Genomic DNA, 23255 nt, shown 5'->3' on the forward strand with positions numbered 1-23255 from the left:
ATGTTTAAGAAAGGTTTGTACTATGAGAAAAACATGAAACAAGGACCGTAGAGAGGCAGAAGCCTCATTAGCAGGAAGACATTGCTAAGGAGTCAGGCTCTAATGGATTTCTCAATATGCGTCTGATGGAGCTGTGCAGCCATTCTCTATCCCCCAAGCACAAATCGGAAGTGGAGTACATCATTTGTCTTGCTATTTGGATGTTTAAAAAGGTGTATATCTTCAAACGATACAGTGAATATGTATTTTCATTTTTTCTTTTTAATATTAAAAAATTTCCCTTTTACTTGCTTTCTAGCTGTATTAAGTGTAAAGAATGATCCTCATCAAAGAAACAGTCATATTAATCACCTGGATCATTTTCCTTCAAAAATAACTATGAAAACCAATCTGTTAACATTCGTGGAGTAGATAATATTGAAATTTAAGTGAAAGATACTAATTTTTGAGGGACTCAGACTCTGAGAGTTAGACGTTTATCTAGTGGAGGGGTATTAACCTGGGGTACACAGACCCCAGAGTCTCCATAGAATTCAGGGGGTCCATGAACTTCCATGGATTTTCATTGACCTCTAATTGAAATTTATCATTTCCTTCCACTATGAATGTAAGGCCAGCAGACCACAGTAGTTTTAGACCTTCTTACTAATGGAAATCACAGATACTTTCATATCACATTTCAGTTGTTTCTGACATCTCAAATGTTTATGCTCATCACTACCTCAAAATTAAGGTGTTTATTAGTCCTCCTACTAGATCTTTATTATCAAATACATTAATAAAGAAGCATATATATTAGTTCACAAATTAGCGCCTTAATATTGTAATAAACTAATTCAGTATAATTGGTTTCTTTGTAAACTTGTGCATTTTGTGTGATTAAAAACATTGTTCTGAGAAGGGGTCCAGTGGCTTACCAGATTGCCGCAGGGATCTGGAGCACACACTCCAAAATGTTCAAGAACCCCTGTTTTGTTTCCCATATAAGGAAAGTGACTTAAGCCAATAGCCCAGGTTATGACTAGCTATCAGAGAACCAGGCTGCCCTTTGATCTTTGGACTTAGCTCCAGACCATATCATACTGAATGAATGTATAGATCTCTGAAAAAGTTATACCATGCTGTATGTTTGATACTTGAGTTTTAAATTTTTCTAAATATACATTATTACTAAAATTTTAAACTAACTACAAAGAGCAAAATAAAAATCAACCATAATTTGACCACTCAAAAATAATTATTAATATTCTGAAGGTTTTACTAAGCATATATACTGTATCAGTTAGGATTGTGTTCAGATGCATGTAAGAGAAAAATCAGCTATAATGGCCTAAAAAACTGGATTTCTTTTTTTTTTTTTTTTTCCACTTAAAAGGAAATCTAGGCTGGGCATGGTGGCTCATGCCTGTAATCCCAGCATTTTGGGAGGCCAAGACAGGTGGATCACCTGAAGTCAGGAGTTCAAGACCAGCCTGGACAATGTGGTGAAACCCCATCTTTTCTAAAAATACAAAAATTAGCCAGGGGTGGTGGTAGGTGCCTGTAATCCCAGCTACTTGGGAAGCTGAGGCAAGATAATTGCTTGAACCTAGGAGGCAGAGGTTGCAGTGAGCCAAGATCGCACCACTACACTCCAGCATGGGCGACAGAGCAAGACTCTGTCTCAAAAAAAAAAAAAAAAAAAAAAAGAAAAAAGAAATCTAGAAACAGGCCTTTGCTAGCATCCTCCAGCAACTCAACAGTGTCCAGGTTGGCATCTTGGTAATTCTCCTGGCCTTTCCCTCTTGGGTGCAGAATGGTTGCTGCAGCTCTACTATATTTCCATTGAAGGAAGGTCAGCATCACCTGGCCCTTTTATAAGGAAAGCATCCACTTTCCTATATAGCTCTCCACCACCCACAACCCCCAGAAGATGCCTGCTTATGTGTCATGGACCAGTGTAATATGGCTGTCCCAAACTGCAAAGATTAGGAAAATGAGCATTTGACATTTCCAGCCCCTCTTGTGGATTGGCTTGTGCTAATTGAGTGTCCACCATATAGATAATTTATAAAATGGGGATTGTAGTACTTTGTATCCTGTTCTTTTTATCAGGAACATTATACCAAGTCATTAGATAGTCTCTAAAAGAAAACACTCATAATGGCTTGGTAGCATGTTATTGTTTGGATGCACTAGGGTTTAACTAATCGCTAATTTTTCACTATTATAAAAATGTTCTGATTTTCATAAGGATTTATTTACAGGGTTCTTGAGATAGAAGTCCCAGAAGTATACACTTTTTTTTTTTTTTTTTTTTTTATAAATTTGCCCTCCCGATAGGTTGTCCCTGCTTCTACTGTACTGGCAATGTGTAAGAATGTTCATTTATCCAAATCCTCTCCAACGTGGTGATACAATTTAAATTCAAAAACTAGTTTCTAATTTGACAGGCAGAAATGAGCATATTCCTTTAATTTGCATTTCTTGTTAAAACTGATGAGAATGGTAATGTAACATTTGTATTTCTTCTGTTAATCACCTACTTCTTTTGCCTAGTTTTTCTCTTCTTCAAACTATGTATAATTTGTGTAGCTATATAATTTTATATATTTGTGTATATACTGTATGCACAGACTTTTTAAACTTTAAAACTAGGAACCATTTGCCTGTTATTGTCAATGGTTTTTTAGTTTGTTTTTGAGACGGAGTTTCACTCTTGTTGCTCAGGCTGGAGTGCAATGGCGTGATCTCAGCTCACTGCAACCTCCTCCCGGGTTCAAGCGATTCTCCTGCCTCAGCCTCCTGAGTAGCTGGGATTACGGGCATGCGCTACCACACCCAGCTAATTTTGTATTTTTAGGAGAGACGGGGTTTCTCCATGTTGGTCAGGCTGGTCTCAAACTCCCGACCTCAGGTGATCTGCCCGCCTCGGCCTCCCAAAGTGCTGGGATTACAGGTGTGAGCCACCACACCTAGCTGTAAATGGTATTCTTTATCCCAAATATATTTTCAGCCAGTTATTATTGGATTTTTTTCTGAATTAGTTTAAATTTAACCTCCTTACTAAACTTTTATTAACTGTTTTTTAATTTCTAGGAAAGTGTTTTTATAATTTACAGACAATTGTATTTCTTTCCAATGATTTATATTTTTTATTACTTTCCCCACCTTACCGAATTGTCTAGATCTCCCAGAATGCTGTAATCTTAGGGTTATAGTATCTTTGACGTCTTCCTGACTTGCATGGGAAGTAGTGTTTAGACATTAACTCCATCTCTGGCTCTTAACTGGCTTTTTTTTTTTTTTTTTTTTTTTCTTGAGAAGAGGCTAACTCTGTCCCCCAGGCTGGAGCACAGTGTTGTGATCTCTGCTCACTGCAGCCTCAACCTTCAGGGCTCAAACAATCCTCCCGCCCCATCCTCCTGACTAGTTAGGACCACAGGAGTGTGCCACCATGCCTAGCTAATGGTTGGATATTCTTTATCATGTAAGGCAGATTCTCTTTCAATTATAGTTTATTTAATACCTTTATCAGGATTACATATCATTTTATCAAATGCTTTTTGACAAGTATTAAGATCATGGGTTTCTTCCTCCTTTGATCTATTGACTTGATGTAATATGTTGACATTGAACCAACAGATTCTTCTTTTGCCCTACCTGGCAAAGAGTATCTCTGGTGCTTCTTGGCTTGGATAACTTTTAGTTTTCAAGTATTATGCCAAAACACTATTATTTAATTGACAAATGGAAGAAGTAAAATTTTCATTCCTTTTATAGCAATTTAATATAAATTCTGTGAGTAGTAAACATTATATTTCTTTCCTCTCTGAACTGAAATAAGTAGGTTGAATAAACTCTGCCTACTTATAAGGTAGGCTTCCCTTTTTCCAGCAATTCTGATCAAATAGGGGGCTAACAATAGACATATAATTCCTTATCTTAAGGGCACTTTGGCTCAAAGAAGGAAACCCAAACAACCACTGTCCTCTTTACTTCTCACTCCCAGTAACTCACTGAGGAGTTTTTAAAATGATTTCGTCTAGCCAAGGCTTTGAGTATTGCCTTTTAGTTTCAAAGAAAAGAATCAAATAAAATGCTGAAGTACCTTCTCTGGTTAAGACCTTTTTCTGTACTTCCACATTTTCTATAGTAGAGGAATTCACAATTAGCGGTGGGGAAAACTGCTTCAATTGGGGTCTTAGTGGTAATGGAAAATTTCTTACCAACCTGGGTGATGAATCTAAAACCAGCGGGAAAACCCACTGGGTTTTTATGAGGCCTCTAGTGTCTCCTTGGCTCTCTATGTCGTGTTAACTGGGCTCCACATTTTCCAGGGCATGACGATGCCTTGGAACACCTACTGTGGAGCCTGTGGCCTAAGCATCTCTGTATGGAGATGCTATTCATACCTGTGAGCCAGCACTTAGTAGGCCTAATCCCTTTGTGAGTACACATAGATAAGTGAAAAGAGATGAGCACTTATCCTTAAATTTGCTTCCTTGAGTCTGTATTAGTTGTTATAACTTGAAATTAAGTGTTCTGAAGGAGGGTAGGTGCAACTTTACATGTAAGCCACTACTTCAGATACAGTAATTATGAGCCCGTCTTCTTAGGTGATAGAAACTAGAGACTGTATATTTGGCGAAGTTCGTGATTGTTGGTATACTTGAGAACTTTTCACTTCACAGCAAAAAGCTCTTTCTGACTTTTAATTATGGCATAAAAATAAATCTCATCAAGACTTTCAATCTTTAGCAGTCCCTCTGGTTAACCCAGTGGAAAGTTTTCCATTATGGTAACCCATGGCATTGAGGATATAGGATGGAGATACAACTAATTTTCAGATTTTTCCTGATGTACCTGGGTTTTATCTTGGATCCACATGCATTGAAGTGGTATTTCTGGCTTTAGAGGATAAGCTCAAATTCTAAAATTTTTACAGAAGCAAACATGGAACAAGACTTCAGTTAGGCTATTAGACATGTAACCTACTCTGTTGCTTTTTTGGAATTATACTCCAAAAAAAACCCTAGCTATCCAAACTGATTATTATATACATTCACATATAGATACCTGTAGACTTATATAACTGGTCTCAGGTTTTTGCCCTGCTTGTATGCTTAGTGTCTGCTTGTGCATACAGCTTTTTAAAGCTAGCTATGAAGTACAGTTGCTGATGTCACTGTCAGAAGGTTAATTGCAGAATCCTAATAGCTAATATAAGGGTACTTCATATAGATGTCTTCATATAGAGTCTGTTGGAAACAGCTAAATAACTGTAAACAAGAAATCAGTTTAATTTCACAAAAGAAGATTCATAGTAGTATTATAGATTGAATGTATAGGTCTCTTATCAGTTCTTTTCCTTTACTCAGGGAAGGTTAGCTTTCAATGACTCTTGATAATTTGGGGATTATCCATCCAAGAGGAAAATGGCTAAGGGCATGAATAGGTAATACACTAAAAGAAAAAATACAAATGAACAATAAGCATAAGAAAGATAGTCAACCTCACTTGTAATCAAAGAAATGAAATTTTTAAAAAACTATGTTAACCTAGTATGTTGACAAAAATTTAAAAAAAGAATCTTCAGTGTTGGAGGGAAATGGGCACATAGATTCTTGGTGGGAGTAAATAAGCCCTGTCTTGCCACAGGGGAGTTAGGCATTATGTACCAAAATATGAATTACACACATCCTTTGACCCAGCAAATCTGCTTTTAGGCGTGTATACACAAAGATGTATGTATAAGAGTGCTTGCTAAAGTTTTGTGGTTTATAATAGGAACAAAGGCTGGAAATAACCTAAATGTTCATCCATAGGGGGCCAGTTAAATAAAGGAATACTCTTCAGCCATTGAAAGTAATGAGGTATACTTCTATTTTTATATATTTGATGTTAAATTAAAAATTATGTTATAGAACAGCAACGTATTTTACATACACACACAATATATAACCTATAAAAATATATTTATCAGTGAACTCATTTTTGATAAAGGTTACAAGAACATACCCTGAGGGAAAAGACAGTCTCTTCAATAAAGAGTTCTGGGAAATTGCTGAGGCAGGAGAATCGCTTGAACCCGGGAAGTGGAGGTTGCGGTGAGCCGAGATTGTGTCATTGCACTCCAGCCTGGGCAACAAGAGCAAAAAACTGTCTCAGGAAAAAAAAAAAAAAAAAAAAAGAGTTCTGGGAAACTGATATCTATGTGCAGAAGGATGAAACAAGACTCCCTATCTTTCACCATATACAAAAATCAAATAAAAATGGATTAAATACTTAAATCGAAGACCTCAAACTATGAAAACTACTACAAGAAAACACTGAGGAAACTCCAGGATGTTGATCTGGGCAAAAATTTCTTCAGTAATACCCCATAAGCGTAGACAACCAAAGCAAAAATGGACAAAGGGGATCACTTTAGGTTAAAAAGCTTCTGCACAGCAAAGTGAAGAGACAACCCACAGAAGGGGAGAAAATATTTGCAAACTACCCATATAACAAGGGATTAATAACCAGAATGTATAAGGAGCTCAGACAACTCAATAGGGAAAAAAAATCTAATAATCTGATTAAAAAATGGGCAAAAGATTTGAATAGACATTTCTCAAAAAGCAAATGGTAAACAGGTATATGAAAAGGTGATCAACATCACTGATCATCAGAGAAATGCAAATCACAACTACAATGAGATACCATCTCACTCCAGTTAAAATGGCTTTTATCCAAAAGCCAGGCAATAACAAATGCAGGAGAGGATGTGGTGAAAAGGGGACCCTCTTAAATGGTTGGTGGGAATGTAAACTAGTACAACCATTATGGAGAACAGTTTGGACATTCCTCAAAAAACTAAAAATAGAGCTACCATATGATCCAGCAATACTACTGCTGGATATATACCCAAAAGAAAGGAAATCAATGTATCAGGATATCTGCACCCCCCATGTTTGTTGCAGCACTATTCACTATAGCCAAGATATGGAAGCAACCTAAGTGTTCATCAGCAGATAAATGGACAAAGAAAATGTGGTACTTATACACAATGGAGTACTATTCAGCCATAAAATAGCCACACACAGAATGGGTATAACTGGCTAGCCATAGACAGAAATACAAAAATTAATTCAAGATGGATTAGAGACTTAAATGTAAAACCAAACGCTGTAAAAATGCTGGAAGACAACCTAGGCAATACCATCCAGGACACAGGCACAGGCAAAGATTTCGTGACAAAGATGCCAAAAGCAATTGCAACAAAAGCAAAATAGGATCTAATTAAACCAAAGAGCCATGCACAGCAAAAGAAACTATCAACAAAGTAAACACAAAACCTATAGGAGAACATTTTTGCAAACTATGCATATGACAAAGGTCTAATATCCAGCACCTACAAGGAACTTAAATTTACAAGAAAAAAACAACTCCATAAGAAAGTGGGAAAAGGACATGAATAGACACTTTTTTTCCTTCTTTTTTGAAATGGAGTCTTGCCATTGCCAGGCTGGAGTGCAGTGGTGTGCTCTAGGCTCATTGCAACCTCCACCTCCCGGGTTCAAGTGATTCTTCTGCCTCCGCCTCCCGAATAAGTGGGACTACAGGCATGCGCCACCATGCCCAGCTAATTATTGTATTTTTACTAGAGACAGGGTTTCACCATGTTGGCCAGGATGGCCTCGATCTCTTGACCTTGTGATCCTCCCGCCTTGGCCTCCCAAAGAGCTGGGATTATAGGCATGAGTCACTGTGCCTGGCCTGAATAGACACTTTTTAAAAGTAAGACATACATGCAGCCAACAACTGTATGAAAAAAAGCTCAGTATTACTGATCATTAGAGACATGCAAATCAAAACCAGTGAGATACCATCTCATACCAGTCAGAATGACTATTACTAAAAAGTAAAAAAAATAACAGATGCTGGCGAGTTGTGCTTATATACTGTTGGTGGGAGTGTAAATTAGGTCAGCCATTGTGGAATACAGTGTGGCAATTTCTCAAAGACCTAAAACACCATCTGACCCAGCAATCCCGTTACTTGGTATATAATCAAAGGAATATAAATCATTCTGTAATATTGACACATGCACATGCATGTTCTTTGTGGCACTATTCACAATAGCAAAGACATGGAATCAACCTAAGTGCCCATCAATGATAGACTAGAAAAAGAAAATATGGTACATGCACACCATGGAGTACTATGCAGCCATAAAAACATGAAATATTTTTTGTAGGGACATGGATGGAGCTGGAGGCCATTATCCCTAGCAAACTAACACAGGAACAGAAAACCAAATACCACAAGTTCTCACTTATAAGTGGGAGCTAAATGATGAGAACACATGAATACATAGAGGGGAACAACACACACTGGGGCCTTTTGAAGGGTAGAGGAAGGAGAGGATCAGGAAAAATAACGAATGGGTACTAGGCTTAATACCTGGGTGATGCAACAATCTGTACAACAAACTCCCATGACACAAGTGTACCTACGTGACAAACCTGCACTTGGACCCTTGAACTTAGAATAAAAGTTAAAAAAAAAATTATGAGATCTTGTTACTTACAACAACATGGATGGAACTGGGGGTCATTATGTTAAGTGAAATAAACCAGGCACAGAAAGACAAACATCACATATTCTCACTTATATGTGGGATCTAAAAATCAAAACAATTGAACTCGTGGAGATAAGAGTAGAAGGATGGTTGCCAAAGGCTGGGAAGGGTAGTGGGGATGGTTAATGGGTCCAAAAAAAGAAAGAACGAACTGCACCTAGTATTTGATAGCACAACAGGATGACGATAATGGAAATTTTTAAATACACGAGTATGGTTGGATTGTTTGTAACACAAAGGATAAGTGCTTGAGGGGATGGATACCCCATTTTCCATGATGTGATTATTACTCATTGAATGCCTGTATCAAAACATCTCATGTACCTCATAAATATATACACACCTATGTACCTAAAATTTTAGAAATTAAATATACATGAGTGTTTGTATGTATTCTTTTATACACCCACAGATATATATGACTTCATATTTTTTCCAGTGTTGGATAAAATAATGATAATGGATTACTTTATATTCAGGGGAAAAAATTAAGTGAATTAAAATATAAAGAGTACCAAATACTGGCAGTGAAAAGGGGTAGTGGTGCCTATTCTTCTAAACATGATAGTTTACCATTATCTCAGCCATGCCAAGAGTTTTCTGTAATCTAAATATATGGCTTTACTTGATGGGTTTATTTAAATAGTGTAAATTGTGAACAGGAAAATCAAGGACTATTTATTTGCTTATAGGAACTTACAGGATTTTGTTAACTGTAGTTAGGAGTGTTTTCAAGGTAGCAACATGGTATATATATTTCATGAGGGAAAAGGACTGTCACTGTGCTAAGCTTAGCATCTACATTTCTTTACAGAAGAAACTGATGAAAGGTATACAATATATACAGTCCTGTTTCGGGAGGCTTTTATGTAGGTTGACTCCTCTAAACTAGGCAGAGTAGTAGACTAGGAAAAAGGGAAACTATTCTAAAATGACTTTATGTTATTGTTATAATCTAGATGTTTTTACACTTAGATGTTTTTATACTTGTAATCAAATAAGTTTGATGTAGTTGACAGATTTTTAAAATTTTTTAATTGCATCTGTCCCACATTTGCTAATTTGCCAAGGGATGTGACTCATACAGCAAATTAAAGACAGCCTTTCACTATGCAACTTGTATGGTAGTCTGGCCTCTTTAAGGATAAAGGGTACTACAGATCATTAGCATGAGATCTATTAGCTTTGAGCATCTGCCTGTCACTCTTCCCCAGTATTGTTTAAGCTCACTGCCTTGTTTAACATAGTTATCTACCTGGTTTGGTATTACTCAGTTTAGAAAAGTTTTGAGCAGGACTATGCTTGCTGTATTATTATCCTCACAGATTTTTCACTTAGGGAATTAGAAGCTATGAAATCTTTATTCCAAAGCACGATAAAACACTGATCTGCAATCAGTATAGTGATCTTCCTGTCTTTATGATATGAGCTTTTCCACTGTTGCTGATGTCACTTCCCAGAGGGAAGTGAATTTTAGTATGATGAACAACTCCCAAAAGGGGGAAGAAAATGAATTATTGGCTTTTCTATGCCTGCATCAATAAGTGAAGATGACTGTTCCCTTATCTATACCTCTTCCTCCGCCAAGCAAAGGAAACACTCAGTGGAAGACCCCAAAGTAAATAGTTATATGATGAGGGTCTCTCATGATAACTTTTGATTTGTCAAACAGGACAAGAGTCGCCTGTTTCGAGTACAGTTCAGTGGAGAGTCAAAGGAGCAGGCGCTGGAACACTGCTGCAGTTGTGTTCAGAAGCTGGCGCAATACATAACCGTTCAGGTGCCTGATGGAAACATCCAGGAGCTTCAGCTGATTCCTGGCCCACCGAGGGCAACTGAAAGTCAAGGGAAGGATTCTGCAAAGAGTGTCCCACGGCAGCCTGGAGTAAGTAGGCTGATGTGTTGGTTATACAGGAAACATGACAATGCAGTGCACGATGAGTGGCCAAAATGACAGTGGAGTTTGTCAAGTCTGTTAGGTTTGTAGTTTAAAAAACATCTATGTTGGGTGACTTTTTAAAATTGAGGTCGACACTCATTGTAGCTCCCTATTCAGAAATTAGGGAGGGAGGAGTTCCAGCTGCATTCTGGGTGTCACTACAGAACAGTGGTTCTCAAAGTGTGGTCCATGAACCCCTCCCTAGGACTCTTCCAGGCGGCCCACAAGGTCAAAATTATTTTTCTTAATATTTAAAGGAATAGTATCACTTGCCTTTTTCACTGTGTCAACATTTGAATTGATGACACAAAGGCATCGTAAGGCTGCTGTCGTCTCATGCAGATCAGGCAGTGGCACCAAACTGTACTAATAGTCATCATGTTCCAATCATTCGCAGTAAGAACAAACTAACGAAATAACCCTGCAGTCTGCAGTACCATGGCTGTCTCAAGGGAACGCACCTGTGTGACATTTGTATTTTGAACTAGCCTCTTTTTTCATAAAATACCATCATTATGTGAGAGAACAACAGACTATGGTAATTCAGATTTGGGTATTTGGCAGACATTTTCTCAAAAATCAGTGAAATGAACTATCACTTCAGGAAAACAACTGATAGTATTTATTGAAAATGATAAAATTTAAGCTTCCAAGTGAAAATTAGAATCTTGAAAAACTTGTATCTGCCACATGAGCTTCACAACTTCCCAACCCGGAAGACTTTTCTAAAGGTGCTATTAATAAATGTGATTTACTTGCTTGTAAGTAATTACCTGATGAAATGTGTCAATATTTGAAAGACAGTATATTCAGTGAATCAGTATTGTCCAGATGACCGATGCCTGAATGCCACAAAATTATACGTGGATAAAGAGCTATTCAAAAGTGTAAGATAGGCTAAAAGATTGTAATATAACGACAAGTTTATTGCTATGGTTTCAGATTCTATATTGCAACTTAACTTTAAGCAACTCACTCGTTGAGTTTTGGTGTTGTATCAAGGAATATCCACAGTTATCTGAACAGGTTATTCTAAAATACCCCTCCCTTCTCCATCTACAATTTGTGTGAGGCCAGATTTTCTTCATGTCTTCAACCAAAGCAGCACATTACAGCAAACTGAATGCAGCAGCAAATATAAGAATCCAGTCACCTTCTACTAAACTAGGTAGTAAAGAGATTTGCAAAAATCATTACATTTTGTTTTAGAAAAGTTATTTTCCATTAAATGTTTTCAACATTAACGTAAAGTGGGTTTATTTTTAATAAATATTTTTAAATTCTGTGTTAATTTCTAATATGATAAATACCAGATAAATGTAACTCAGATGAAAGTTCTTTGAAGGCCTCATAAGGGGTCTTGCGATAAAAAAGTTTGAGACTCATGACTATAGAATTTCTCCCAGAAATATGTGTTCTGCATTTCTTTGGCAGTTTCAAATATTATTGGAATAAGCACCTACCTCTGCTCTTGAGATGAGATACTAGTTTCAAGCTGGGTTTTGCATTTGCTTTGAGAAGTGATTTTTCCAAACCTGGTTTTCCATTACTTCATCATGTTAGTTTTCCTTAACCAAAACACCTCATTTTTGCTGTTTTGTCACTATGTTTCTTTTTTTTGAGACAGAGTTTCGCTCTTGTTGCCCAGGCTGAAGTGTGCAATGGCACGATCTCGGCTCACTGCAACCTTGCCTCCCTGCGACCTCGCCTCCCAGGTTCAAGCCGTTCTCCTGCCTCAGCCTCCCGAGTAGCTGGGATTACAGGCATCCGCCACCATGCCCAGCTAATTTTTGTATTTTTAACAGAGATGGGGTTTCATTATGTTGGCCAAGCTGGTCTCGAACTCCTGACCTCAGGAGATCCACCCACCTCGGCCTCCCAAAGTGCTGGGATTACAAGCATGAGCCACCACACCCAGCTGTCACTAAGTTTCTTGTTACTCGTAATTTGTCTAAGGTGAACATAAATTTTCATCATTTATTATACAATCTTTTTCTTTAAGCAGGTGCTGCATGATTTCCTCTTGAATGTATTTAGTTTACCAAATAGATTTTGGTGTTTTCTTTCCCTTTGTTTGATTTTTGTGAAGATGTCTTAATGCTGAAGCTGCTTGCCTCACAAACCCTGGATCTAGTTTCAAACAATAATGCTTCGTCTATATTCAGCTCCTGCTATATTCCTTAAGAATCCCCTCCCTACAAATGGGTTGGTTGTTATAAGGTATTTTATTGCTTATGATTCTTGGCCCTTTAGATTTTCATGTTTCACTGCCCGTTAGATTCAGATGATAGTATAGTATACCCAGTGTATGGAGTGTAACAAAAAAACCCAAAAGGGTTCCAGATTTTGGGAACTCAGTCTGGAGTTCCTTATAAAGGTAATGAAGTCACATCACGCTAGAACCTCATCAGGCTACACAATTATCTAAGTATTACAAATGCAAATAAATTGAAGTTGTAACATGCAGTAACAAATGCAGGCTGAGTTGTGAGCTATAGCCCCAGATGAAGGCTCCAGCTCTCTGATGTTAAAGACTGGTCCCAAATGTCTAGGTAGAAACACCTGAGAAATGGTTAGGAAACTTTCATGCCTTTCTTGATTCTATTTTCAGGGACTCTTCTGAACTGTAATTGGGTGATTTGACTAAGATAGCATGATGTTGTGCAAAGACTACAGGCTTTGGTATCAAAATGGATCTAGGTTAGAATCCTGGCCCTATTTCTTAGTAGCTGTGTGATCTCACGGAAGCCAATTAGCCCCATCTGTAAAATGGTGAGATTAAAACGCTGTATAGAAAGCACCCAATACAATGCCTGGCAAATATAATCACAAAATCCATCATTACTATTATTGCCACCAATGTTACCCTTTCAGATGTGCCTTCCCTTGCAAATGAACAAATCAGCATCCTAGTCAATTAGCAAGGATCAGAACCTCCAGAGCCAAGAGAGGGCATGATAAGACAGTGTCTGAAGCTGCAGAGCAGATGACAAGTTAAAGCCATTGGATTAAATTCCACCAGGGTACAGACCTTGTGAGGCACCACCTAGAACATTCTAGTTTTCCTAATGGCAAAACATAAGGTTTGCCCTTAACTCTGTTGTACAAATTTTGGTAGCATGTGCTCTTTCTCAGAATCCGTCTTAAGAGGTACAAGCCATGGCCAAGGTTCTGGTCATTTTGCTGCTCTCTTGCATTCAGGTGTGTCATTTTTGTAATACCTATATATTTTTTAGTATAAAATAGTTGTTTCCTTCTTTGCAAATAGAGATAATTCTATTTCAAGTTCTTGAGTCATTTACTGGCTCATATTTTAGTTTTTGCTTTTCCTCAGCCTTGTAATTTTGTTAATTATGGCTTAACCAGGCATTTCTCAACCTTAGCACTTCAAAGGCAACCAGCCCACCCCAGGGAGGGGGATGGGAAAGACAGTTAAGAGGATCGCAGTTCCTATGTGGACTCTTTCCTGTTAGCACAAAAAGTCCAGAAGAAAGTAGCTAGGGGACTCCAGCTACTGTGTGCACAGACTCTTCCATCTCTATGCTGTTGCAGAGGTGGACCATCTAATCCTAGAGCCCGCTAGCCTCACGTGCTTCAGTTCCACTTAGCTATTTTTTAGTGTTTATGGCAGACAATTTTGGTTGACATTAGTTCTTGGTGTGAGCTGAAATGATAGGTATTCTAGGAAAGCATCATATGTCATAGCTGAAGAAACACTAGGCACTAGAGGCTGCCTTGTTTTTACAGAGGAGAAAACTGAAGAAACTGAACAGAGAAATGGGGCTTGTCTAAGGGCTCTTGATTATAGAGTCCTTTGGCCCTTTGGCCATTTTGCTCATTTTTCGTTTTCTTGTCTTTGTTCTTTCCTTCCTCACTGTACCTCCACCCCTCTTTTTTGTTGTTGTTGTTTAATGCTTCCAGGTCTGGTTTTCTGCTACCTACTGACTAGCAACCATCAGCTTCTCTGTAGGACAGAAGACAGAATTTGGCATCTCCCGCCTTCTGGTAGTCAGACTTGTTGCTGAAGGACAGAAGCGCCCTCCAAAGAGTGCCCTGTTTCCTCCCTGTATTGCACCATGAGCTCATACCTAGTGCAGGATCACCACTGCTCGTCTGGAGATTAGCACTGCAGCACTGCAGCAACCTCAGATACCCAAGGCATATTGGGGCCTGCAGACATGTGGCTAGGAAGGAACGGAGGTAGGGCCCTTCATGCCTCCAGACCTCCTGCACCTTGTTCATTCTGTTTGCCTGGAAAGCATCCCATGTCCTACCCGAGAACAACTTATTACCATAGATTCTCTCCAGATAGCATGGACCTTAGAGCATCCCTGTACTTCCTGCTTAGCATACAGCCCTCCAGTTTACCCACTTCTCTGTGAACCTCTAGCACTTCCTGAGTTGCAAGATAATTCATGGTTTTACTTGTTAGGTTCTCACTAGGTTGTGGGCTTCCAGAGGGCAGGACTATCTTGTTCTTTGTCGCTCCTATCCCCGTACCATCCCAGTGTCTAGTACGTAGGAGGTATAAACAGTTGTTGAAAGATATCTGCAAGTTTTACTTACAGAAGAACTCATTCTTTCAGAATATCTAAAAGGAGATTTAAAAAAATCATTTTATTGAAAACATCAGTTGTCTTAAAATTATAGGAGTTTCCCCCCATTTTGCATTTCTTCAATGAACATGTATTACTTGAGCAATAATTTTTAGAGTGTGACAAATCATCAGAAGCTGGGGTCTGTCCACTGCATGTAGGCTGCCATGGTAACAGCACCTGGCCCACCCTCCAGCACCTGGTCCTGAATCCTAGGCTGGGCCTCTGACAACAGAGGAATGCCCCAGTGTCTGACACGAAGAAGCACTAACAGCCTGCCAACTGCTGAGGAACATCAAATAGAGGTCAGGAGCCGCAAATTTAAACTCAGTACTTCTGCTGTGGTAACTCAAGTAACCCTCCGTTTAAACCAGGACAGACCTATGCTGACAACCATTTTTACCACTCTTAGTGGTATTTTCTTTCTTTGAACATGAATGCATATTTCTGCTTCTTTAATGGCCTTTGGTATTTAAGATTACATTCAGCTAGTCTCCTTATTGCATGTTGTTTTATTCCAGTCCCACCAGCACTCAGAACAGCAAGTGTGTGTAACAGCGGGCACAGGCGCTCCAGACGGAAGGACCTCACTGACGCAGCTAGCTCAGGTAGAGCTTATTTCTGTGTTCAATTTTCTTGTCATAAGAAGCAGTGACCCCTAAGAATTTGTATCCCTTTGTTCACTTCTTTGTTTTAGGAGAGAAACTTCTAAAGCATTACTCTAAAAGGTGATAGAGACAGAGACGGGCCATTTTCATCTACCCCTTGCAGAGTTAAGTTTTATTACAGTAAGTTGTGAGGTGAGACATGATGGCTGCAGGCACATAGTCAAGATCTACCCTCCTAAGGAAATAAAAAGGGGAAAAGTGGTTGAATGTCCAAGATAGAAAATTTAATCACCACTTTCCCAAAAAAGAATAAATGGAGGACTCCATTGTAATTATGGAAATGAAATTTGGGAACTATTTTAAGACAAATATCAAAATGAATGTGGATTCAGATCTACAACAGTTTCTATATGGGTAGATTGTTAGTACTCAGCTAAGGATGTGTAGAAACCCAGGAGGATTCAACTGTTAACTCAGACTTGCTTTCAGACAGCCCCTTGCCCCCTGCTGCAAAACCTCTTCATTCAAAACTATGGTTGTGTGAGGTCCACTCTCCTGGGAGCTCTGCAAGGACTTTGTCTCCCCCTCACTGCATTCCTCATTGCAGGTGTTCAAGCCAGTAGCTTCTGCTTGCCACAGAATTCTGCGTGAAGTTCATCAATCTTCAAGTATGATTTTTTTTTTTTGAGGCAGGGTCTCACCATGCCTCAGCACCCAGCAGGCTGGAGTGCAGTGGTGCGATCTTGGCTCACTGCAACCTCTGTCTCCTGGGTTCAAATGATTTTCCTGCCTTAGCCTCCTGAGTAGCTGGGATTACAGGCGTGTGCCACCACGCCCAGCTAATTTTTGTATTTTTAGTAGAGACAGGGTTTCACTATGTTGGCCAGGCTGGTCTTGAACTCCAGACCTCAAGTGATTCCCCCACTTTGGACTCCCAAATTGCTAGGATTACAGGTGTTAGCCACTATGCCCAGCCACATTTTCTTTTAATCCCTCTACTAAACTGTACTATCAGTAGTTTAAAAAAAAAAAAAAAGAAAAAAGGGTTTTCTCCATCTGGCTTGCCACTAACTCAAAATAAATGGACAATCATATAGAATAAAAAACTCAAGAGGTAGGAAGACTAAGAATTCATGTTTATTTCTTTTAATTAACCCGTAACTATGAAAAAAATTATTTGTCCAGCAGCAGGACTAATGCCCATATTTGCATTGGGGTTAGGGGCTAACTGAATCAGAGAAGCTGAGGAAAACAGAGCTGCAATAAAACAATAAGCAAGGCAGGGTGTGATGTCCTTATTTAGGAAATATCAATTGCTAGAAAAGGTATACCTTTGCCCAGTTTATTTACATAGTATGGAAGAACCATATACAAATGAGAAAAAGCATGAAGCTTGGAGCTCAGATACATTACTTACTTGCTCTTATCTTTTGGACATGTCATTCTATGTAAGTTGGTAAAACCTTTTGGAAGGCAATTTAGCAGTACATATCAAATTTAATATTATGTTAGCTATAATTTCATTTCAACTACACAAATATACATATGTTCCTCACAATGCTTAAGAAATTGGAAACAACATAAATGTTCATTTAATAGGATATTAAGTGAGGTATAACCACAGATGGGATAGAAATGCAATTAATACAAGGGATGTAGGCCGCACATGGTGGCTCACACCTGTAGTCCCAAGCACTTTGGGGGGCTGAGGCAGGAGGATCATTTAAGGCCAGGAGTTCAAGACCAGCCTGGCCTAACATCATATTGAGACCCCCCATCTCTAAAAATAAACAAAACAAGTGCTGTATATCCCAAGTAAGTTTCTGTTACAGAGAGTTCCTAGAGAAATACCAGTTATGTACTTACACACTAAAACATGCTATCCACATAAAGAATAAAACCACCTACCTCACAGAATTAATGTGAGGAGTCAATAAGATGACCAAGTCAATGCACCAAAGTAAGTGGACCACACAGAACTGGAGCCCATCATCGTCATGTGGGACTGTGGATCCAGTGTTGCCAGATCTTCCAAATTGTCGAGATTTTTATTTGAACTCTCCTAATATTTAAATGTTGACAATTTATTTAACTGGTTTTAAAACACTGCAGGTTACCAAAGAAAACATACAGATGACAAATAAGCATGTGAAAAGATGCTCAACATTATTAGTCATTCGGCAAATGCAAATTAAGACCACGATGAGACATCCTGCAAACTTATTAGAATGCCTAAATTAAAAACAAAAAGAAAAACTGACAATACCAAACCCTGGATGGGTAAGCAACTACAACTCTCCCATCTACACTGCTAGTGGAATGTAAATGGGACAGCCACTATAGATGACAGTTTGGCAGTTTCTTACAAAGTTAAATAAACACTCACCACATGACTCAATCCTAGGTATTTACTGAAGTGAAATGAAAACCTGTGTTCACACAAAAACCTGTAAGGGAATGTTTATAGCATCTTTATTCATAATTGCAAAAAATAAAACCCAAATGTCCTTCAACTGGAGAACAGATAACCAAACTGTGGCACATCCATGCAATGTAATACTTATTCAGCAATAAAAATGAATTACTGCTATACTGAACATCATGGATTAATCCCAAATGTATTCATTATGCTAAGTGTAAGAAGCCAGACTCAACAGCGTATTATGATTTCATTTATATGACATTCTGGAAAAGGCAAAACTATATGGAGAAGAGATCAGTAGTTATTAAGGGTTTGACGGTAATGGTTAGCACAAGGGTCACATAAGGGAATTTTTTTGGGAAGTGAAAGAAATGTTCTGTATTTTGATTGTGGTGACAGTTACACGACTATTTGTCAAAACTCACAGATGGCCAGAAAAAGATGCGTGTGAACTAATGTCCTTTGGGAGTCTGTGGCCTCTTTCTTACATTCAGAATGCAGCTAGCACATAGTAGGCTGCTCACATCCACTCTGCCACCTATGCTGTGGGGAAGATGAACTAAGCTAGTGGAGCTCATTCATTGATAGGTTTGTTTTCAATCCACAGGTTATCAGCACAGTATTCTTCATTAAAGTAGAATCTCAACTTTGCAAATATTTCATCAGTACATTTGAAATTCTTTCCTTAGGGCAACAAGATTATCTCACATGCTATGTGTATTCAGAAAACATATTAATATACAAAATTGTAAATGTAACAGTAAAACTATGTAAAGGAAGCCTGTAAAGCTAGCTAACACTAATTTTTTTGGTGTGTATTTCGCTAATCTTTCCTTAAAGGACTATTTGCCTGTGTTCTATTAGCCAGGTATTGCTTTTACCTGTAATCTGTAACGACTTTTCTGGTATCCCTGCAGACTCTTCTGGCATCGGAGGAGCTGCCCCATGTCTATGAACAATCTGCATGGGGTGCAGAAGAGTTAGGCCCCTTCCTACGTTTGTGCCTTATGGATCAGAATTTCCCAGCATTTGTGGAAGAGGTAGAAAAGGAACTGAAAAAGCTGGTGGGTTTAAGAAATTAATGCTCTATATACATATACATACATATATAACTAAGGAACTTCAAAGTATTGAAAATGCTTCCTCCTAAAATTAAAGAAGATATTAGAATAAAGAGTATTATCCAAACACCTTTTATCAATGTTTTATTTTTAAAAACAGGTGAATCCACTTTTTTATACATCATTGCACTTCAATAATTACACAAAACACACAAGTACATGCATCTACAGTTACGCACCGCATGAGAACCGTTAGGTTATAAAATCTATCAATCATCAACCAGTAAATCAATGTGAAAAAATACAGTGTCAAACCAAAAAGTATAACTATAGTTGCATAGAATATTACCATGCTATAACATTTCAAGGTCATTGGAAACAAAAGAAAAATTATAAAAGTTTGCCTTGATTGAATGAATGTACAAGAATAAGGTTCAACACATCAGTGCAAAAGGATTTATGAATTTACATGACTTAACAAAAGAAAAGATAATCACTTAAAAAGCAATCATACGTATATACTGCAATTCATTATACCCATTCAGTGGACTGTTCCAGCTTATTAAAGTCACAGGTTAAGCCCTTAAAATTATAGATTTCAGTTTATATTACTCATCTTTATGTACCAGAACTGCACAATTTCCTCATCTGACAACATACAATAAGGAATGAATATCAGCAGCTTAAAAATGAAACAAGCATTTACTTTATTTTGGATTTCTCCCACCCCCAAAAATATAAATATATATATATATATTTATATACTGTATATATCTGTAGGTTTTGCTGTACTTTACAAAAATGTATCACTAGATGGCAGCAGTGCATTTTAGAGCTTTGCCAATTTAACAGCTGCATTAAGTAAAAAATGGCGCATGCATGATCTGATCCTCAGAGGACCTTTTCACTTCTATTTAAATATTTTAACAAAGGAAAAAAAAAAAAGCAACATTCACAGCACATCAAGCCCAAAATAGTTTACACCTTCTACACTGAAGCATTGTTTAAAATGTACCTGGCTAGATCACCCTTACAGGAGAGGCTAAATAAGGCATGCTTTAGACAGTCATTGTGGTGTTGCTCACTTGAAAGGGGAGAGAACCAAAGAGGTCCAAGCAGAAAATTTTAGCAGGTCATGTTGCCACCAGTTTCAGGAACCTAAAGATCTGTAAAGAAATATGTATTTGGAAATTATAAAGAGATTATGCACTGTCACAACTACACCGTGTGCCACACAAAACTTTGGTTCAAACAGCATGCTCAGGGATGTGGTGTGAAATTCTGATCTCCATATGCCTAACAAGATGACATTCTGGCCCTGCTGCTACCTGGCCATTCTTGTCTTGCCCCCAGATGTGAGGTAAGACTAGTAGGCCTCTGGGAATAAGCCACCTAAGAAGGTGACAATTTTCACCTCTTTGTAAAGATATAATAGTAGTGGAAAGTATTGATTTTAAAATATGTCTTCTGAAATGGCATTTAAACATGTGACACAATGCACCTGGTGGCGGGGCACACTAGCTCATGCCTGTAATCCCAGCACTTCTGGGAGGCTGAGGCAGGCGGATCACTTGAGGTCAGGAGTTCAAGACCACCCTAGCCAACATGATGAAACCCCGTCTCTACTAAAAATACAAAATTTAGCTGGGCGTGGTGGTGGGCAGCTGTAATCCCAGCTACTTAGGAGGCTGGGGCAGGAGAACTGCTTGAACCCGGGAGGTGGAGGTTGCAGTGAGCCGAGATCACACCACTGCACTCCAGCTTGGGCAACAGAGTGAGACTCCATCTTAAAAAATCCAAACAACAACAAAAAACAATGCAGCTGAAAAATGTTCCTTTCCAGTCCCTAAACTGAGCAGACAGAACTGGCTTCATCAGTATCAGCTGCTCTGAAATGAACTAAAATATCTTATAACACCAATTACTGAAGAATTTGTAACAAGGTCAATAGAGGCACATTCATTTGAATATAATTTTTAAGACTGCTACAGAAGGCCATACTTACATTGTAAGCAGTACTTAATTTGTGTTTCTCTGGCGCAAGTTTTTATCTTTGTGATTGTTGGTAGAGTTGGTTTTCCTTTGGAGGAAAAATTGCATTACATGAGTTAAACTCAGTCAATAACTTTTGAAAGTATAACACATGGAAATACAGGGACTCTTTCACTTACTGCCATCCCTGGTGTAGTGAGAAATTTTGTGGCACAATATGAGTGCATAAAAAAACATTCCTTAAGTAGCTACATTCCTTAAGATACTTACAGGTTAAGTATCCCTCATCTGAAATGCTTGGGATCAGAAATGTTTCAGATTTTGAATTTTTTTAGATTTTGGAATATCTGCATTATACTTACCAGTTCAGCATCCCTAATCTGAAAATCCAAAATTCAAAATGCTCCAATGAGCATTTCCTTTGAGCCTCATGTGAGCACACAAAAAAAACTTCAGATTTTGGAGCACTTAAGATTATGGATTTTGGTAGTAGGTAGACTCAACCTGTATATACCTCAGTTTATCCTCCTTTTGACCCTCAAGGCAGACAAGTACTTTCCCTTTGAATCCGGAACTATTATTACGATACAGGTGAGAATATGTAAAACTTTTCTCCACTGAACACAACACCACTGTCCCTTCTTGATAAAAGGTAATCATAAGCTGGCAATGCTGGGCCCTCTGGTACTTAATAAATTTGGGTGCTGTTTGTCTGCTTCTCACTCTTTAGTCCAACTCTAGGAGATTCTGCCGATCTTAGATTGATTCCATACCTGCAGTACCCTCTCTCTTGGATACGAGCAATTGTTAATGGGGCTAGACAGTTTATCCAGGCTACAGTTCAGCCTCAAATTGCATTACATGAGTTAAACTCGGTCAGTAACAACTTTTGAAAGTATAACACATGGAAATACAGGGACCCTTTTACTACCATCCCTGGTGTAGTGAGAAATTTTGTGGCACAATATGAGTGCATAAAACAACATTCCTTAAGTAGCTACAGGTTGAGTATTCCTCATCTGAAATGCTTGGGATCAGAAACGTTTTAACATTGACAAAACCGGAAGCCTCAGATATACTGGCCATTTCCCCCACATTTTAAGTATATCAAATACGCAAAATTTGAAAAAAAAAAGTTTTTTGCATGGTATTCCACTTTGTATGGCCACTGAAAACAAGACTGCATAACCTATCCTGAGAATCAAGTGGTTTTTAGTCAGATCTGTGTCAAGCTAAGAAATCTACACTGCAACCTTCATTTCCACTCACTGTCTTCCCCTCCAATCTTAGCTACTCCATTTGATTAAACTGCAAACACAACATAATTCAATCAGATACTGTTGAATCAATGTCCAATAAAGTACTTACATTGGTCCAGCTGGTTCATCATCTACATGGTGTTCAGTTTTTTAAAAATCCATGAGAGATAAGAGAAGAAAGGAGAAAACTGTTAGATTCTGCATAAGGATTAACAGAATAGCAAACTGCAAGTGGCAATCATGGCTACTCACAGCATTTATTAAAGGCCATTCCATCTGGAGGTGCAAAACACTCATGGAGTTATTATTTCTAGATTCAAGTTTAAATGGCAGGTATGTTGTTTCAATGGTTTTAGTTAACACTTTGAATGCTTGTCATGAAAAACTGCAACTGTAGCGGACAGATAGGCTGCAACATTGTTATACTCATCTTGTCCCCAAGTTCCAGTGGTTCACTCTTAAATAGATGAGAAGACAAACCAACATTTCAGTTGTAAAATCCTGCTGTTTGTTTTCTTGTGGTGAATGCATGCAGTTTTGGCTCAATCCTGCAATGTGAATGGATGTGTACCATCTGTACATTTAGCCACACATCCTCACTTCCCCAAAGGGCACTCTGTTTTTCTTGCTGTTTTGTAATCTTTAGAAGAGTCTTTAGTCTGGAGAATGAGATTGAGAAGAGGCAACCACAATAGTTCAACCTATATTGGGTCAGCCATGCTGGGCTATGCCAGCAACAAGTGTATGCATACCAGAGGATGTTCTGTGACACAC

General features: G+C 38.3%; 2 protein-coding genes across 5 annotated transcripts in view; one reads left to right on the forward strand and one right to left on the reverse strand.

Moving 5' to 3' along the window:
* Positions 1-19357, forward strand: part of REC114 (REC114 meiotic recombination protein) — a 106190-nt gene extending 86833 nt beyond the window's left edge. Inside the window, exons 4-6 of one of the 2 annotated variants that reach the window (XM_004056457.4) lie at positions 10278-10490; positions 15661-15747; positions 19087-19357. In XM_004056457.4, the coding sequence (XP_004056505.1) occupies positions 10278-10490; positions 15661-15747; positions 19087-19251 (465 nt within the window). In that variant the 3' untranslated portion in view covers positions 19252-19357. Of the gene's footprint in view, positions 1-10277; positions 10491-15660; positions 15748-15836; positions 15900-19086 lie in introns of those variants that run through there. The other variant, XM_019011041.4, reaches the window with a different exon arrangement.
* Positions 19358-19359: 2 nt separating this feature from the next.
* Positions 19360-23255, reverse strand: part of NPTN (neuroplastin) — a 73430-nt gene continuing 69534 nt past the window's right edge. For 2 of the 3 annotated variants that reach the window (XM_031002232.3, XM_031002229.3), the window contains 3 exons: positions 22591-22612; positions 21236-21310; positions 19360-20396 (listed from right to left, as the gene is read on the reverse strand). In XM_031002232.3, coding sequence (XP_030858092.1) covers positions 21250-21310; positions 22591-22612 — 83 coding nt within the window. In that variant the 3' untranslated portion in view covers positions 19360-20396; positions 21236-21249. Of the gene's footprint in view, positions 20397-21235; positions 21311-22590; positions 22613-23255 lie in introns of those variants that run through there. The other variant, XR_008672079.2, reaches the window with a different exon arrangement.

This window comes from Gorilla gorilla, chromosome 16 (assembly GCF_029281585.2).
Source record: "Gorilla gorilla gorilla isolate KB3781 chromosome 16, NHGRI_mGorGor1-v2.1_pri, whole genome shotgun sequence".
NCBI classification, from domain to species: Eukaryota; Metazoa; Chordata; class Mammalia; order Primates; family Hominidae; genus Gorilla; species Gorilla gorilla.